The sequence below is a fragment of the Pezoporus occidentalis genome, unplaced genomic scaffold, assembly GCF_034315485.1.
Source record: "Pezoporus occidentalis ecotype Australia unplaced genomic scaffold, CSIRO_AGI_Poc_V1 ctg20, whole genome shotgun sequence".
In the NCBI taxonomy this organism is placed as follows: domain Eukaryota; kingdom Metazoa; phylum Chordata; class Aves; order Psittaciformes; family Psittacidae; genus Pezoporus; species Pezoporus occidentalis.
The window spans coordinates 3,657,463-3,676,478 of record NW_026913856.1 but is presented as its reverse complement, the minus strand read 5'-3'; the positions used below and the strand labels follow the sequence as shown (position 1 = coordinate 3,676,478).

Here is a 19,016-nt window from a genome sequence, read left to right as displayed (position 1 = left end):
GCAAAAAGGAGCTCTGGAGTAATCCTGTCCTATCCAACGCAAACAAATGCTTACTAGAAAACTATGACCAGGCTTGGTTTAGTTATCACATACTTGTTGGGGTTTTGGGTGGAATTGGAGGAGGAAGGTTCACTGAAGATTTTGGAAAGCAACTAGAATGACAAGATGCGTATGGAAAATGTGACTGACGTAAAAAACCTGATCATGAAGTCTAAAAATGCCTGAGGAAGGCACAGTGATGTAGTTTCCAGAAGCGCAGAAAGTAACAGGGAAAAACAGCTGCTCCCCCTTTTGCTCTAAAGCATGGCTAAAGGACTACAACAGATTGCCCAGGGAAACTTAAGGAAAAAAACTTGTACTTATCAGACTATCATGTACCTGGTTCCATCTTTACGTGGCAAGACATTAGGCTAACTTTTGAGGGTTTTTCCAACTTAGTATTCTGATTGCCAATCCTGTACTTTCTAGAATCATCACAGAATGATGATTTGGGTTGGAAGGGAGCTTAAAGCTCATCCAGTTCCAACCCCCTGCCATGGGCAGGGACACCTTCCACTAGAGCAGGTTGCTCCAAGCTCTGTCCAGCCTGGCCTTGAACACTGGCAGGGATGGGGCAGCCTCAGCTTTTCTGGGCAACCTGCGCCAGTGCCTCAGCACTTTCACAGGGAAGAACTTCTTCTGCCTAATGTCTAAGCTAAATCTCCCCTCTGTCAGTTTAAAGCCACTCCTCCTTGTCCTGCCCCTGCAGGCCCTTCTCTGGGCTTGCTCCAACAGGTCCCTACATTTCTTACGCTGGGGGTGCCAGATCTGGGTGCAGGACTGGAGGGGCAGGGTCTCATAAAAGCACAGTAGAGGGGGAAAATTCCCTACTTCAACCTGCTGCTCATGCTGCTGGGGATGCAGCCCATGACACAGGGTGTTCCTGGGCTGCAAGGGCACACTGCTGGGTCATGTTGAGTTTCCCATTAACAAATACCCCCAAATACTTCTCCTCAGGCCTGCTCTCAGTCCAATCTCCGCCCAGTCTATATTTGTGCTTGGGATTTCCCTGACCCAGATGTAGGACCTTGCACTTAGCCTTGTTGAAATTCTTGAGGTTTGCACTGGCCAACCCCTCCAAGCTTGTCAAGGTCTCTTACCTCCTCCATCTTGACTGCACCACACAGCTCAGTATTGTTGACAAACTTGCTGAGGGTACACTCAATCCTACTGCAGATGTTGCCACAGCATGAAGAGCGTTTCAGGCAAAATACCTACCACTCACACAGTTGTAGCAGGGAGAGGAGGCAAAGTGAAATTCAGTCCTTACAAGATCTGCATTGATTTTAGTCTCAATTTGGTTTGGTCCCCTTCTGTCAGCTGAGTGCAACTCCAGCATCTTTTCTTCAGTAAAAGGTTATGCTGCAGTTACCACCAAACACAAGCTGGTATTTCAGTGCCTAAATGCTACTCCAGCACAGCAGCCAAATAATGTTATGGATGTAATTATGAGAAGCTAAAATAAAAATCTAATAATTGGGTTTTCTAGAAAATCATAATTAGCTATTCAGGCCATACTTGGGAAACACTTGTTTGTAAAAAGGATAAATTTTCTGAAGTCATGGCCAATTTCAAGCATATTACAGAAGCTGTTTAATGTAAAAATCTGACTGCTGCTCAATTACAGCACAGTTCATGGCAATTGCCAGCAACTTTTTTATCACACTTGCATCTGTTAGTGAATGGGGGGGAAGCACAAACTGCAAACACCCAAAAGAACAAGTGAGTGGGGTATTTTTTTCACCCGATTCAATACTAACACTAGAGCATGTGATCCTGAGGGACACCAAATACTTTCAGCTCATACATGCTACTCAGAGAAGACCAACTATTTAAGGACCATAACTTATTTAATTCCAAACTACACCTCAGATCCAGCCAATTTTGCTTTTAAAAACTTAACCATTTGGCAATGAGATCATGACCACTGTGAATAAGCTTCTAGTTCACCAGCAATGTGGAAGCAAGGATTCACAGCACAAAGAACCCCATGTATCTTACATTGCCACAGTGACTTCTAAACGCTCAGCTACAGAGAAACATTTTAGTCCTTATGAACAGTCAACTCCACATTTCTTTCCTTAAGATTACTTCCTCTAGGAGCTGGGTGGGTGATGCTAACAAGGTGTTGAGGAGCAAATTCAGTACTGTTACCTGTACACTGTCTTCCATAGCCTACAGAATCTCCTCGAGCAAAGCTAACAAAACCCCATTAAATCTTCCTCTTCCATGAGCCCAACCAAAACAAAACAAGATTGTGAAAGCATGTGCCACCTTTTAGATTTTTATTGTGTTTTGTAAGTGCTTAAAGATACCACACAAGACTGTGCATTGTTGTCGTATGTAGTATGCCACAGATAAACCTCCAAGTCCTCATATTCTAATTCAAACACACAAAAAATAGATAGAATAGTATTATCTCATTATACAGAAGGCAAACCACAGAGAGTGTCTTAGGTCCCATAAAACAAAGGCAGAAAGTGAAACACATCTTCCAAAACTGTATATTAAGTCCATCAAAAAAACCATGGTTTTGGCAGCTCTAAACCAAATCAATAGTTGTATTAATCTAGCTAGGGATTGTCAACTTAAGATGTTATTTAAAAGTCATTTTTAATCAGTTCCTAATTCAGAGGAAATTCAAACTAAGAACTGGTATAAAGGGGATAAACAAAACCTTTTTTCCTCCTTTAATATAAATCAATTGCCAGACTAATTTGTTATATATTACTCTTCTTTCTTTCATACACAGATGCATATAAATTCATGAAGTAATTCTCAGAGGATGAAGTTAAGTTGTCCAGATCATAATCAACTTCAAAGGTAGGTCTCCTTCTAAAAATTACAAGAGCAAGAAATACAGCAAAGTGGGCAGTAAGTCCCCATATCCTGAATGACATTTTATGTTCCGGGTCATCATATGTAAAGGAGTGCATCCGACCGTGGTAACCAGATGAGGTTTTATAAGGCACAGTCTGGTAATTTAAGGGCTTGATAAAGTATTCCAATGGTATGACAAAAACATTGCTCACTTCATCAGGATTAGGAGAGGGCTGGAATGTATCCTCTATAAATCCTACGACTGGTGTTACCAAGTAATTCATCTAAAAGGAAAAACAAAAAAATAACAAAAAAAAAAGCCAAACACTGAGTTTGTAACAAGTAAAAGAATGTTCTTTATTTTAAAAACATTTCAGAATTATAAAATGAGTGTAAGAAACCTAAGAAATATGCAGTTAAACATAAATAAACTCCATGCATTCTCTCTCATGAGTCTTCCTTACTTTGGTGATTTCTGATTTTAATTCAGATTTTCTAATTCATCTATGCTTTATCATATCTGTGTCTATTTTCCCAGTATATGTAGCTATATAAGTAAACTTTTTCTAATAGCTCATTTATAGACATTTTTATTTTAAATACAATCCCTTTTTCCACAGGGAGGCAGAATCTATTGAAATGATAGCCTGCACAAAGAGGGCATCAACAGTTTTAACATACATTCCTAGTTCTGCTTATTCTTACCAAAAAAGCATCACTGTTAAATAGAAAGCAGTAACACTCTGCATTTGGGCTATTTGATGCAAGTCTGGACACACTACACCCAAGTCAGAATCACCTGGAATGTATGTACAGAGAAGAAAGTAAAATCTACAGGTAAAATTTCTGTGGTCCAAAACCACACAATTTTTTCTATTAATTGAGGCAATTTGCTGGAAAACACTGAAGAGAGTTATAAAAACTAAACTGATTCTTTTTACATATAGCCTCTGAACTATGTGGCTTTAATGTTATCTCTACAGAAATTACAATTGAAGGATTAAATAAAGCATATGCAGTACAAGTTTAAAACTTTTCTTTTGTTTTTTAATGGGGGCGGATGATGTTACTGAGTAGCTACGACATACAAAACCAAGCCTTAGGCATATTAACAAAGAGAAACTGTTACCTGAAAAATAAAAATAAAGTCTTCTGAAACAGTAACCTCTCTGTGCCATGGGAGAACTGACCCCATGAAATATTGTTACTGAAACTGGCAGCCAGCCAATTTAGTTACTTACACTCCAAAGACACCCCCAGAAGAGAAGTCTCCTTGCTAGAGTTCCATACAGAATCACAGTCCACATAACCTCCAGAAGTCCCTTTTCACCTGAATTAACCCTGCCTTTAGCAGGATATTGAACGAGAAGACTTTTGAGGTTACATCAGGCTTCTGAGGGGCTTGTCTGATTGAATTCTGCAAATCTCCAAGGACAGAGATTATACAGCCTGACAGGAAAATCAGTCCCAGTGTTAAGCTAACCTTATGGTGAAGACACTTTCTTGCATCTCATCAAAATTTCATTTGTTGTTGCCTGTGTCCACTGTCTCAAGAAGAGTCTGGTATTATCCTCTCTAAAGCCACCAGGAGGTACTTGAAGTGAGCAACTAGATCCCCTGCTACCTTTCTCATCTTCAGGCTGGGCAAACACACTTCTCCCAGCCTCTCCTCATATTCCACATGCTCCAACCTCCCTTATTTATCTCTGTGGCTCTTGGCTACACTATCACCAGCTTGGCACTCTTTCTGTGCTCTAGAGTGTCCGTAACTGCACATAATACACCAAACATGCTTTCATAAATACTAAATACAGAACAAGAATTTCCTCCCTTCTCTGCTGGCAATGTGGGCTGTACACTTTAAGAAGCAGTGGTTATTTACAGTTACAGGTTTTAAGAGGTCATTATCAACCCCACAAAAAATAACCCAAGCTTATTTTCTAACCATATGCTGACTTACTCAGTTTATTCCTTACTTTATCAATTCCAGGGACAAGCCTACAGATGACTTCCACCTTCTCTGGCTGGAGTCCCACTTCTTCCTTAGCTTCTCGAAGAGCAGTATCGATTTCATCTTTATCAGTTGAATCACTTTTACCTCCTGGAAAACACACTTCCCCTGGTGATCTTCTCAGCTAGAATTTAAAGGAGTACTGCTGTTAAATATAACAAATTTACATTTCTTCTTGGATACACACAAATGCTTGATCTTACTGCAGATTCACTTTACATTTACCAGTCAAAGAAGCTGGGAGTGGTGGTGAAGAGGTTTCTGCAACCTGAAGAAGTGTGCCTTATCAAGAGCTACACAAGAGAAAGCTGGGCTTATACCCAACTAATCCATAAACCCTCACTATCAGGATTACATATATCACTTGTGCAGTACTGTGTAATTCCTACTATACATTCTAAATCTAGACTTTTCATCATCCTGCTAGCATGAGAGATTGACAGATTAATCTAGGCAGACAACCTGAATACTGAGATTGAAGTACTTAAGGTGAGAGAGAGAGAACTTATAAAACACACAGAATAGCCTGGGTTGGAAAGGACCTTAAGATCATCCAGTTCCAACCCCCCAGCCACAGGCAATGATGCTTCACACTAGACCATGCTGCCCAAGACTGTCCAAACTGTCCTTGAACACTGCCAAGCATGGAGCATTTACTGCTTCTTTGGGCAATCTGTGCCAGTGCCTCACCACCCTTACGGTAAAGAACTTCTTCCTTATATCCATCCTGAACTTCCCTGTTGAAGTTTGAACCCATTACCTCTTGTCCTATCCCTTTAAATATATCATAGTAATAGGCCTGCATATGAAACATGAGTAAAAAGACCCTTTACAATCAATTTATCAGCTAAGTGACTGCAATTATTACGGTCTTAAAATTTCTAAGACCCCAAAAACATCCACTTTTAAGCCACAGAAAAACAGGCAAGTAAATAGCCCCTGGATAGAGGTAACTGATCAGGGAGGGGGTGGGGAAAACACTGGCAGAAATCTTCTGGGGACTTAGGTTGTTGCCTTTCACACATGAATAGGAGAGAAGAGTAACAGCAAATGCAGACTGAAAGTCACATTAATAAAAGCTGGACTGCACTGTGTTTAAGTCATAGGAAACAATAACAATTTCCTTTTCTGATCCAGAAGTCATCTTTTACTGTCATACTCTTCTTGGTATCCAGCATTTTTGTGGCATCTAAATACCAGAATCATCAGCATAGAACCACAGAACAGTTAGGGTTGGAAAGGACCACAAGATCATCTAGTTCCAACCCTCCTGCCCATGGGCAGAGACACCTTGCAACTAAACCATGTCACCCAAGGCTCTGTCCAACCTGGCCTTCAACACTGTAGGGATGGAGCATTCACAACTTCCTTGGGCAACCCATTCCAGTGCCTCACCACCCTCACATTAAAGAACTTCCTCCTTACATCCAATCTAAACTTCCCCTGTTTAAGTTTTAACCCATTACCCCTTGTCCTATCACTACAGTCCCTGTACACTACAGCACAGGAATATCTGATTGTAACCTCAGGCACACTGCCTGGCATTAGAGAAGCAGACACCGCGGGAGGCAGCACACAGGGAGCGAGACTCCAGCAGCCATGTCGCTCCCCGGCACCGGCCCACCTACCTGCATGGACCGCACCGTGAGCAGCAGGTGCAGCTTCCCCGCCCTCACCATCAGCGGAAGGAGAACAGCGGCTCTGGCCAGCGGCAAGTGGGAGAACCTATCCCGCACATCGAAGTCCCTCAAGCGCAACCTGGCCTTCTCTTTGATACTGTTTCTAGGAGCAAAGAGAAAGGACCGCCATGACACAGGGCTGGTGTCTGTCAGCCGCGCTGAACCCAACAGCCGCGGTGCCTAGGCCGCTAACACACAGCTCACAGCCCTTTCTCTACCCGGACCTGCTTCTGGCGTACCCGGGCAGGGCTTGTAGCCGGCGGCAGCCCGGCCCGGCCGGCAGCGGAGGAAAGCCGTGGATGTGCGGTACCTTTCCAGCTCCCCATCCTGCTCCTCAGCCGCCATCTTTGTCACCCCCGACCCGAACGGAGACCTCCCCTTCAGCCCCGCTTCCCGCCCACCCGCCGTGACTGACGGCAGGTTCCGCCAATCAACTAGCGGGGGTCCTTGACAGACGGCCGAGCGCAGCCGTTCCGCTCCGGGGCCGCTCGTTGAGGGGAAGTTCGGGCGAGCGCGGCTTGGTGGGAGTCATCCGGTCCCGGTCACAGCCGTCCCGGGTTGCATGTACCCGGAGAAGGGCGGCAGCAGCCCGCAGGCCTCGCTACAGCTGCGAAAAGCAGGAACCGCGGAGCAGTCTGGGATTGCGGCCCTCCCGCAGGTCGGTGGGCTCCGGTGTGAGCCGGTCCCGTGCCTTAGGTACAGGGTCTGGTCATACAGGGAGTCGCGTGCTCGCTCTCACCTGCTTTAAGGGATGGATGAAGTGAGAGGTTGCAGCCTGCAGCTGCCGGGGGACAACGGGAAGAGCCATGGCACACGTTTGGGAGCCCGACCACCTGCAGCCTGTAAGAGCTACAGGGCATCAAAAGACCCTCTCGGCTCAGTGCTCTTAATTTACAGTGGAATAAAACCAAAACAAACCAAGGTCTTCGAGCTTATTTTAATCATTCAGTGCAAGTAGGAAACAGTGTCAGAGACTGCCTTCAGCTTGGTGCAGTTTCTGGGCAGTAAAATCGAGCTTCCAATTCTTGTTACGGATGCACAAGTAGCAGAAGTAGTTTCCTGCTGCATTGGTTTATCATCTGGTTTTAACTGCTGGTAATCGGTGTTGCCTGCATTTAAAGGGCCACCACCATAGTACAGTCAACATCGCATCGTGCAAAACCCAAGGCACAACACCCCAGTTACATGGAATGTACAAGAACTAATCTCCGTCTAGCTACCTTAGTGGTTATATTTTAGAATTTTTTTTTCTATGTTTACTTGTTTTATTGCATTAAGGTAAAGAGCCAACTGTGTTTTCCACTAGGTATGCTCTTTGTACAGTTGACTTAATCTCAGGTCCTTAAATGCGTACTCGGCCTATTTGTTAAAGAAAGAAATGTGTATATATTTACACACACAAGCTCACATTTAAAAATAAGTGCAGTTTATATATAGTACGCCTAATGTGTTACATCACGTAGTAAGTTAAAACCCAAACATAATGGCATACACATGTACATGTCCTGGCCGTGTCGCAATCTGCTGTGATTCCAGCAGACTATAACGCCCATTTTGTGGCTATTGCTCTGTCGAGGTTTCACTGGAACTTGGACAAAACTGTTTCACCTTTAAACTGTTCTATATAATTATTATAAGAGAAAATATGTGGAATAATATCTTAACAAAATGTAGTTCTTCAGTGAAAAGAGTGCAATTAGTAGATTACTTATTATTCAGACATTTTAGTGTTCCAGAAGACTGATGTTATCAGGTCTTATACTTCTCTTTGGCTTTCTCTTTCAGAATGCAGATGTGCTAAAAAACATAAAAATAAAAATAATTTGAAAAAAGTAAAACTTTAGTCAATCTTTACCTTCAAAGGAAATGCAAGGATGTCTTTCAGTCGTATTTGTAGCATTGTAAGCAAAACACAGAATAGTAACCTTTGAGAGGTTGGTTGCAATTTACCACTTGCAGTAAAATGGAGGTGTTTAAATTACAGATGAGCTTGGAAGCAATACTTAGATTTGTATATTCTGAAGAGGTCAGGCCTGTTCAGTTACTGTATTCTTCATATCACTTTGCAATAGTGTGGATCCAATATGTGTCTTATTAAAAAGACTTTCAAGTGAAAAGCTTTTGCACTTAACCAGATGTAAGAAGGTACTTTTGAAAACTAAGGAGGAAAAAAAGGTCAGTTCTTTTTGTCAGTTATGGTCCTTCCAAGTCTGCTACTCAGTGCAGCTTAAGGAGAATGTAATGGAACAAAGGAAATAAAAGATATTAACGGACATCTTACATATGATAGGAAAACCTTCATGCACAGTTCACACACAGCCATCTTAAAGAGCTGGCTAGAAAAGAGCAACACAGGATTTCAGTAAGACAGACAAACATCAGTGTAAAGCCAAATTACAGGTTACTTTCTTTCCAGGTAGGGCTAGCAGATTGCATGCTGCCGGCCATCCTGGAGGACTCAGAATACTGTACAGCACGGCTGGACCACAAGACTTGTAGAGTAGATACAACCCTAACTATTCTATGATTCTATGATACATGGAAAGGTAAGGCATAACAAGTTCTGCATTTACATTGAACTATCAGCTTGGCATGTTAGTAATGTTTTGCCCCTTTAGTGGAACTTTTTAATGAGATTTGAAGTTTTGTTAATGGTTGAGAAGTTCTGAGTGTAAGCTATTATTCTTGCTTGTTACCTGAGGTAACAGGCATATGTAACAGTTGAGGCACACATGTATGTACTCACGTTTAGATCTCTGAAGTATTCATTGTAATCAAGTGCATATCCAACCACAAATTTATCTGGAATTTCAAAGCCTATGTCTGAAAGAAAATAGAATTATTTTTATACTGGGGTGGTGTAAATTGCTTTTAAGCACACAGTTTGTGTTCAGCTCATGCTCTAGCTGCTTAATACCTAACAAATACCTTTCTGTCAAGGTACATTCATTTAAAATCAGAGCTGTAATTTGATGGCAAAAGTTAGAATCTGTACCATCCTCATCACTTAGTAATACAATTAAAATGCTAAGAGAATGTGTTTTAAGAACAAAATAATTATTTAAAACCTACTCATGAAGTAGTCTTGGGAAAGGCAGACAAGGAGTGAGTAAAAGTAGTTGCACTGAGAGTCTTCAGTTTGAAAACAAGGCAAGTTTAATGTAGAGTCAAAACAAATTCCTTGTAGGATCCAAGACAAACAATACAAATATAGTGGTTGGTTCTGTTTATGGTACCTGGTAACAAACAGCCAAACCCATGCTCAGACCAATGGGGGTAAAAAAAGGTGGTGGTCATGAAGTTTCAGCATGGGATAGCTGGTCATCAGTTTGGAAATTGTATGTATTTTCTCCCCATTTCTTTTGGCCTTCCTGAAATTTATATGCCAATTGTCAGACTTCCTACATGAAGTGAGATTATGAGACTGTATTTTGGACAACCAGAAAAATGCAATGCTTACAGTCTGGTCTGTAACCTGGATTTCTGTGTGTCCTTTTAACAAGCAGGCTGTAAGGCAAAGCCGAGAAGGTTATGTTTTTTAAAATATGTCTTGCTTTAAGAGGTATGCTTCACTTCTACCTCCCATCCCTATAAACTTCTATAATCATGCAGTTAAATTAAAACAATGAGACTGCAACAGGAAGAAGCAGTGTTCAGCCTTGTAACTGAGGAAGAAGTTAAGGCACTGGTCTAGGTTCAGTCTGAAGGTCCAAATTACTCCGTTGTTTTCTATTTAATTATGTTCCATTCTGTATCCAAAATCGTGTAGCCATGTATCAGCAAACTAGACTAGCACAGGCAGGTAAGCATGTTCAAGTGGCATTTAGATTTTAGCAGGGAGGGAGGGAGAAGAGGACAAGCTATGGATTTCTTCCACAAAGTCATATCCATACTTGCTTTTCCTAAGCACTTCTGAACAAACTGAGGATCTCCTGGACAGTCATTAGGAGAATCATAAATGGTACATCAAACAAGAAGTGTATTTTCAAAGTACTGTGATTACTTGACAGACAGGTCTATTCCCCAAGAATTCCTTCTAGAGACCATCTAAAAGCAGATCTAGAGTGCCACTTGAAGTAATCTTGCAAGTGCTGACAAACTCTTAGATTCTGAAAACCAGTATGACTGAGGATATTAAGGAAAATTCTGAGTATTGTCATTCTAGTACTGGGGAATTACCTGAAGTGTTAGGAAACCTATGGAAAGAGCTGATTTTTTTCAGACATAAGGAGGTAAGAAATGGAATCTATCGCACTTTATGGACTATGCAAAAAGAGCCAGGAAACCATTTTGTATTCATTTTGAGAATGAAGGTGGTAGTAAATTTCCCAGTTTAATATATACTTAGTTTTTAGCTGCATAAAGATTGCCTTCTGCTTTTACTTCCTCTTCCCCCAAACTTCAGACTAAACAAAACCAAGCAAATACCCACCAGCATACACTGATTATTCACCTAAATGATTTTCCTCTATCTTACATTACAATACATTATTAAGTGTCCATAACAATTATACCTTACAACTTTTACCATCTTTGGTTCATTGTCTTTTAGTTTTGAAAGTAGGGCTTTCATTGTTCTACCAGTCTCAATAATGTCCTGAAAGAGAGACAAAAACAAATTGCCCTCTGAGACTGAAAGAAAAACCCGGCTGTGAGTGGATTAATTTAAAGCCCCAAAACCAGTCAGCCACCCTGGCAGCAGAGTAACATAATAAATTGTTTGTTTATGTGCAAAAGGTATTAACTTGCAAAACATGGGGGAAATGTGTTTTTCCCCACTATCCCTTCCTTCCCTCCTTCTCCCGCCGCCTTCCCTCCTTCTCCCCCCCCCCAAGTCTTACCTCTACTACTAAAACATTCTGGAAATGATCATGTAGAGAGAGAAAAAAAAAAGAAAAAAGGTATTTACATGGCAAGTGAATTACAGAGTCAGCAGAAATTTGCACTACAAACCTCAGTTAACAGAGTTTTCAAAGGAGCTTGTCACTTTAACTACTTCGGTTATTTTAGTGCTTTCCAAATAGTCTTCAGTTGGTATTTATGGACGCATAAAATATCTTAAGAAAGCTGCCTATGTCAGGTTTTACATATTATTCTATGTATAGCAATAGCATTCTAGAACCATACTGCAAGAGTCAGTTTTAAGATGGTTCATTTCTAGGAGCTGTAGGATAAAATGGGGAATAGAAGCATTCAGTATTGATCATGTTAAGTTTGCACTGAGACCAGTGGGAATTACTCACTGTTTGAAAGGATGGCAATTTAAACCAGTGTTAAGTGGCTGCAAGTAAGTAGTGTCAAATTTTAATAAAGATGGACTTACTGGAAGATACACAATAACTGTTCTTTCCCCTGTAAAAGCTGAATATGCTAATCATACCTTCCCATTTAGTGTACACAGTTCCTCGCCTACAATACTGATTTTTTCTGTAGGTGAATCATTCTAGAAGGAGAAAGAGCAGAGAGAAGACACATAAAACATTCTCAGAAGTGTTATTTTTTTATGTGTATGAATGGTATGTTGCTCTTGCGTTTTGCCCACCAAATGACACTTGCAAATTTACATAGCACTCCTTCAAGTAAAAACAGCTTTCAAGCATCTGAGAGCAAGCACAGATTTGTTTTATAATTCCATGAAGAATTTCTGGGATTTTGTAAACTGTTATATTTAGCAAAGGATAACTTTTGATCAGTGCACAGAGTTGAAGTCTTCAAAAAAGGGAGAAGATAAAACAGAAAAAAATGGCATAAGTCATTGCTTTACAGTAGTTGGCTCAGGCCAACTACAGTTGGTTCAGGTAAAAGATACCTGTTCTCCACACACAGATTATGAAAACAAGGCTCCAATATTATCCATAGGAATAAAAAGTAATGCTGAGAGAGACAATAAGCAAGTCTGTGATGCTAAACTCTCCATACTCCCTCCCACCAAAGGGTGCCATGGTACAGACAGAACAGAATCTGTGTGGAAACTGTTGGCTGGAGAGGAGGATGTTGGAAACTTGACCCTGGTTTTGTCATATTAAGTGTTCTACTATATGTTCACTCCAGTGACTATACAATATTCATCTGGTCGTCGGGGCAGATCAGTAAATCAGCATGTAATAAATTGAGTTGCTTTGAACAGGATATATACATAAACTCATTTTGAGGTGGACTTTTCATGTAAACTACCAGTATTCAGAATGCAAGTCTATAGGGAGTCTATTTCCAAAGAAAATAAAGTTGCTTACACAGTAGCTTTTTATTCTAACAAAATCCACAGTAATAGGCACAGATTTATCACCATTTTGATTTAGTGCTTTTATATGGTCCAGCAAATCAGCAAAGAATTTATAGCCTCCTTTAAGGACACAGAGTGCAACAATATGGTGGCTTCCCATATCTTGCATTATATCTCTAGCCAAGCGTTCTGTTCTGGAAGGGAAAAAAAAAAAAAAGAAAACAACAACCCCTCCTAAGTTTTATAAGACCTGTAAAGTGTTTTATATATCATGTTAGTTTGTCCATATATTAAACAATGTCCATATTAAAATGTTGATCATGCAAATCGTGGCCATGCTAAGACATGGAAAAGCTAGTTACGTACTTCCAGTTCACAAGATGGTGCCTACCTATTCCACTTGTCATACTGCTGATTTAATCTATTTATCTAAAAAATGCAGAATATGAAAGCTTAAAGATATTTGACATAAAATGGAAACTTAACTGGGATTGTAGAGGAATCCTCTAGAATGCCCTTTATATTAAACTCCAGAATACAAGTAGTATAGCTGCAGGGTTTCCATGTTTCTCAGGACTATACGGGGTAGGACCTCAGTCTTATCATTTGGATGGAAATGAGTCACTGTCATTGCTATCACTATTTTTTGTTGTTTACCCTCATACCTGTCCAGGATGAGTCCATGAGGAATGAAGACTCTTTCTAAATCTTCTTCATAATGCTTAGGAATGCAAAATAGATTTTTGTTATAGCCACTTTCTTCATCTTTTATCTGCAAGTGAAAGGGAAATAGTTCTTAAAAGTAACAACTGAACCATACAGGAAAAAGCCTTTCAGTCTCTGATAATGATAAAAGACTCCTGTCCCCACACACCCCAATAATGTGTCAAAAGTGTATCTGAGAGCTTTTGAACTTTCTGATAGAACAGTTCACAATCTGTCTGATAATTCAGGAGCTAGTGTGCTTGTCTGAGATTTGAACAGCTATGTAACTATTTTACCACAGTCATAGTAAGAGAAATTCTCAACCATCATAAACTAATAAAAATGAACCCCAAAACCAAACCACCCTCTTGTATTCTCTTTTTCCCCTTCTGTGGAGCACAGCAGCTTGCTTCTGTGCTAGACAAGCAAAAATTAAAATTATGGCTCAAAGCTTCACTAGTGTGAAATAGGTGAGCTACACACTAGTTGCATTCAACAGAACTCAATACAGTGGCTCGTTAACAGCACAGAGCTGTGGACTTGGTAGTAATAGCTTAAAGTATTGCTAGCAAACAAGTTAACACCTGCAAACTCTTTAGACAGGTGACTTGGTTTTAATTCTTCTTTTTTGGCATGTGGGAGATGAGCACATAGGTAGAAAGGAAAAATGAATGTAGGGAACAGGAATAGGTTATCACTTGCAAAACTTACAGCAGCCACAAAAATGAGATAACCAGTTACTGCCATTCATTTTTAACTTGGCCACAAATAGCTTACTTAATTTAAAGATAAATCTAAAGAGGCAGATGTTAACAAGAGTTGCAAAGAACAGATAATTGTAATCCGAGGCAATGTATATAGAATCTCATCCTGGCTGAGCTAGGGGTAATCTGCAAGTATTCAAAATTGATAGGCCTTGGTGTTCCAAGTTAAAATTACAGAGCAACCTTGCAGTTGAGCACTGTTTAGAATGTCAGCAACACTATTTTGCCTGGTTTAGTTACTATTCATGGTTGAAGTCAGCAAAGTGAAAGCTTAGTTGATTGATTGTTTTAAATTAAGCCTGTGCTTTATTCAGCTTGGAAAAGATATGGGCTGTTACACTGGTGTCAGCTGTAGATCAGGCTAGACAGTAGCATCTATGAACAGGCTTTTATACGGTGCAGAACTGGTTATTATTGTTGGAGTATTGGCCAGTTTGAAATGGGCTAATTTCTGCCTGTGTGAGGTTGCTAGTGGTGACAGACAGAAAACACATACAGGATATGGGGTTCTGTCAACATGAAGCTGTGACAGTGGGACATAATTAGAAGCATTGGTCAAAGTGACAAGATGGCGCTTATTTGTTTATTTGGAACATAAAAGCATAATTTTCATTTGGAGTACAGAAAAAGCACATTTAAGGATAGTCACTGACATGATAAACAGTTTAAAAAGTGCTGTAAGGTGAGTTGTTTATTTTGTCATTTTGTTGTTCTGGTTTTGTTTGGGGTTTTTTTTTGTGTTTTTTTTTTGTGTGTGTGTGTTTTGTTTTTTTTTCTAACAAGAGTCCCCATCTCTACTGCATTCTGCATAACTGCAGCTGAAATATAATGACTGTGCCACCTGTGAATTGAGCAGTTTTTCTTTCGCCAAGTCATGATACTGATTGCCATATTTAATGGGTATCAGCTTTACAATTTGCTTTTGCAGCTATGAATTGGTCTTTCATCTGCACAGCAAGGTAAAGTTCAGCCTTGTTGATGAATTTCACTTCCTGCTGCATTTGATGAGAGGCAATACAACTGGCTCAGCTCGAGTGAGTGATGAGCTTTGTCCATGTTAATGTAACTATTGAACAAAGCTGATCTTGATGCATATAGGTGTGTGTAGTGATTACTGCTTTTAGGTACTCTGACAATGCAGTTTAGTACCTTCTGCTTGGCTAACAACTATGCTTATTGAGATTATTTTGCACAATGTCTGCCACATTAATATCTTGTTTGTTGCTATGTGTGAAACATTTTTAAGTTCTGCTGAAAGGTTCATGAACAGAACCTAAAGGATTGCATCAATTTGAGCTCCACATCACCATAGCAACATCCTGCATATGCCTTATAGGCTCATAAAAGCATTTGTATTGTGGCACATGCTAAATAATACAGCAGAACTGCATTATAATAGAGCAATCTACTAAACTATTACACAAAGCCATTAAATTTTTAAATCATGAGCTTATAAGGTGAAGAATCAATTGTTTAATTTAGATTCGGTCTCATCTGTTGTTCATTTACTGATGTAGTTTTTTGAGTTTAAGGAGGAAAAAAGAACAACCCAACAGCAATTTTGTACACTAAAGAGACTCATAAATAAGTATTGTTTCATCAGCACTGAAGGAAAGAATATGAGTATAGGTATATTAATGTCAAATTAATAGTATCATAAGTTTGTAAAAAAATGTAGTCTATTAATATGCCTCTGTTCTGAAAACCATTTTTTCTAGTGAGTAGATATAAGAAACAAGGCCTTTCATTAGTCAGTATTTCTAATGTTCTAGTATTTTGCTGAAGCTAATTTCTTACCTCATGCCCAAAGCTCCCTTCAATTAAGTAGGCAAATACGAGTGCAATATGTTGTCTTACCTGCAGTCCACAAGCCATAATCTTTCTTTGAACTATGGTACTGGAGAATGAGTTGGTACTGTCACTGCAGTTTGTCTTGCTCTATTTTCATCTTGGAGTCAAATCATGACCTGCTTCTAAAAGGTCAAAACTGCCATCCTTCCTACACGAAGCATTACTTCTTTCTGCTAATGCACTGACATCACAATCCTAGGTTCTTACTTAATCAGATTAATGAGACATAAAATAGGCATGAGCCCTGCTATGACCAATCACAGAAAAGGTATGGGGAACAAGAGAGATGCAAAAGGGAAGCTCATGAATCAAATTAGTAGGAAGGGCTAGGTAGGGTAGGGTTTTTCTAATTGAAAACACAAACTGGATAATGAGTTATAACAGATGGTAATTACGTGGTATATGTGCACAAGGTAATTTTACATATCAGTTTCTTTATTATATCTGCACATCCATTGTTGTGATAAAGCCCACAGCTTTTTAAACCTAAGATGTGCTAAGTTGCTGGAAAAAAAAATCAGTATTTGAATAAACAAAGCCATGCTTTTAAAGATGACCTGAAGCAGGGAAGTCTGGAGCTGTTGAGACATTCTGAACCCTGTCTGACATTCTTCCAGGCCATCGTTTCATAAGATGAAGGGGTGATAGTTTGAGTAACATGCTTCACATCATTTAAAATCAAATCTCACTGACATACACTGTAATCTGATTAGGGTACCAAACTGCACTATTATCTGGGATTAACATGAAGGTTTTAGATTTCTAAAAATTAATCCTACTAACAAAATGAGCTAAAGCCAGCTTGCATGCAACGTTACAGAATGTTCTTACCAGGTTGGGTACATTTTCTTAATTCATCAAGTATTGTGTTTCCTTGGGGAGAGGGGATATTTATGAAGGAAGATTTTTCTTTTTTCTTTGTAGTCTTATGGATGCTCTTCAAATTGTGTTTGATAACACTTGGTAACACAGATATGCTCTTCCAGGTGGATTAATGGGCATATCCACAACTTTCAGTGATACATTAAATAGCGGTACTATTTGGAAACTACTAATGCCTTGAGGCTACTTGGCTTCTGTTTCATGCAGTTAGCAACACTTTCCTTCTACAAATTCCCACTGTATTCCCTACCTTACACGTGTGAGCTCCCTATCCTGTGAAAAGCCTTGCTTTTCTAATTCCTAGTGTAACACAGTCCTTTCTAGCTGGGAGTAAATTGTGTTCAAAAACCTGGAGAATTTCCTCAACAAAATCCTGCTTTGAAAGGAAACATTAACAAAACCCATACATGTAAAGAGCAATGGCTTGAGCAGATACTCTCCATTATTCTCAGAAGCCAAAATGAAGGCGAACAAAAGCACTGCTGGGGAACTCATGCAAACATGCATTGCCTTTGTAAGTGTTTGTGGAGAAAAGTAAGAGAAAAGGGGGGGAATCTCAGACTAGTTTGTGTGTTTTCTCTCTCCTGAGCTTTTCAACCCAGAGTAATTTAAATTTAGCTATGCTGAAAGGATGTTGGAGCTCTAGAGAGCCCTGAATGGACGATGCCATGGTAGAATACTAAGTGTAGCAGTATTGCTCATACAGATTGCCCATATATCACACCTACAACTTTAGATTACTAGTTCTAGTATTTGAACTTTTTTTTTCCCAATTACAGGCAAAAAAGACATATCTAGATTTCATATTTGTTGATTCTCCTGTAATTTTCTACATTTAAACAGAATTTAGTGTAGTTTTGCTAAGATCAATAGTATGTGTGAGGCTAGTTGTTTAAACCTCTTTTTAATGAAGGGGCTAGTTATTGGTACTATCTCAGTTTGCAGTTTCCAACAGCCTAACTGAGCTGAGTTACTGAAATTAGAGTGAAGAAATAAATATTGTGTGCATATCTGATATGATCTGTAGCACCCAATTTAGCTCTGCCCTTTTGTTAAATGCTCTGTTCTCTATATTATGATTTTTTTTGTGCACTTGATCTCTGTATAGTAAAACCTTGACTGAAGAGCATACATCCTAGGCAGCCTTAAAATATTCTCCAGTGTAATATGGTTATTAGACCACCTCTTCTGTGTAAATTACTTTTATAAATCTTTGAAGTCTTTACTGCAGGCAAGTTTGATTTTACATTACTCATAATTTTATATACACTGGACCTTGCAAAGCTTTGTCTCCTTTAGCACTGTAGTGTTTGATCTCATTTGAACTGTGTCCAGTTCTAAAGTCCCATTTAACTCTGTTTCAGAAAAAGGTTTCAGAAAATCCCTCCCACTGACTTTATTTCTGAGTTTTTGCTGCACTGGGAGTATTGTCTGAGCTACAAATAAGTGCCAACTTTTTTACTAGAATCCATGTTTAGAAAGAGCAGAAGAATTTCATTTATAAGTGGTACATGCATATATATGCATGTATTATATAATTATGGTATTATTACATTTTCTTAGCAAGTACTGATTTCTCTTTAGAGAAACTGACAACAAAAGAAACTGTTGTGATATTGCTTTGTGATGTGGGCGTCTGTTCAGCTGGAATGAGATTCCTGTAATTGAACTGGGAAAATAAGTGTATTCTACTAAAATCCCCATAGACGGAAAGTGTCAGACAGGCCACCATGTAGCCTCCAAAACTTTATGAAAGGATTCGTGAGAAAAAGTCAACAGCCCACCAGGGAGAAAAAAGAGCAGATTTTAGAACTCTGGGAGACTTGGAATAGAAAAGTTTAGTGTTGGGAAGAATATATGCTTTCATTAAACTTTAAGCTCCTTCAAGAAGCCTCTGCTTACTCTATCTAAAACTCAGAAAACTACTTCCCAAATAATATTTGATTTAGGATTCTCAGTAAATTCCACAGAACTATAATAGTAGCCACATACCACTATCAGCTGGCAAGTACTTGAAAATCCAGTAAATGTGTTAGTGGTCT

At 39.5% G+C, this 19,016-nt stretch overlaps 2 protein-coding genes across 5 annotated transcripts; both read right to left on the bottom strand.

Moving 5' to 3' along the window:
- Positions 1-2,310: 2,310 nt before the first annotated feature.
- On the bottom strand, positions 2,311-6,925 carry NUDT7 (nudix hydrolase 7). Of its 4 annotated transcripts, none has more exons than XM_062618277.1 (4): positions 6,860-6,925; positions 6,499-6,652; positions 4,836-4,994; positions 2,311-3,143 (listed from the first exon to the last, which is right to left on the bottom strand). In XM_062618277.1, the coding sequence occupies exons 1-4, from the start codon at positions 6,892-6,894 to the stop codon at positions 2,760-2,762; spliced, it is 732 nt and encodes a 243-aa protein (XP_062474261.1). In that variant the 5' UTR covers positions 6,895-6,925; the 3' UTR covers positions 2,311-2,759. The 4 variants fall into 4 exon arrangements, with proteins under 4 accessions (XP_062474261.1, XP_062474263.1, XP_062474262.1 ...); XM_062618279.1 differs by having other exon boundaries at positions 6,774-6,921; XM_062618278.1 differs by having other exon boundaries at positions 6,789-6,921.
- Positions 6,926-8,220: 1,295 nt separating this feature from the next.
- On the bottom strand, positions 8,221-16,882 carry LOC134163441 (hypoxanthine-guanine phosphoribosyltransferase-like). The gene is made up of 9 exons (XM_062618276.1): positions 16,099-16,882; positions 13,438-13,544; positions 12,783-12,966; positions 11,930-11,992; positions 11,391-11,408; positions 11,064-11,146; positions 10,010-10,056; positions 9,296-9,372; positions 8,221-8,346 (listed from the first exon to the last, which is right to left on the bottom strand). The coding sequence occupies exons 1-9, from the start codon at positions 16,114-16,116 to the stop codon at positions 8,299-8,301; spliced, it is 645 nt and encodes a 214-aa protein (XP_062474260.1). The 5' UTR covers positions 16,117-16,882; the 3' UTR covers positions 8,221-8,298.
- Between the last annotated feature and the right edge of the window lie 2,134 nt (positions 16,883-19,016).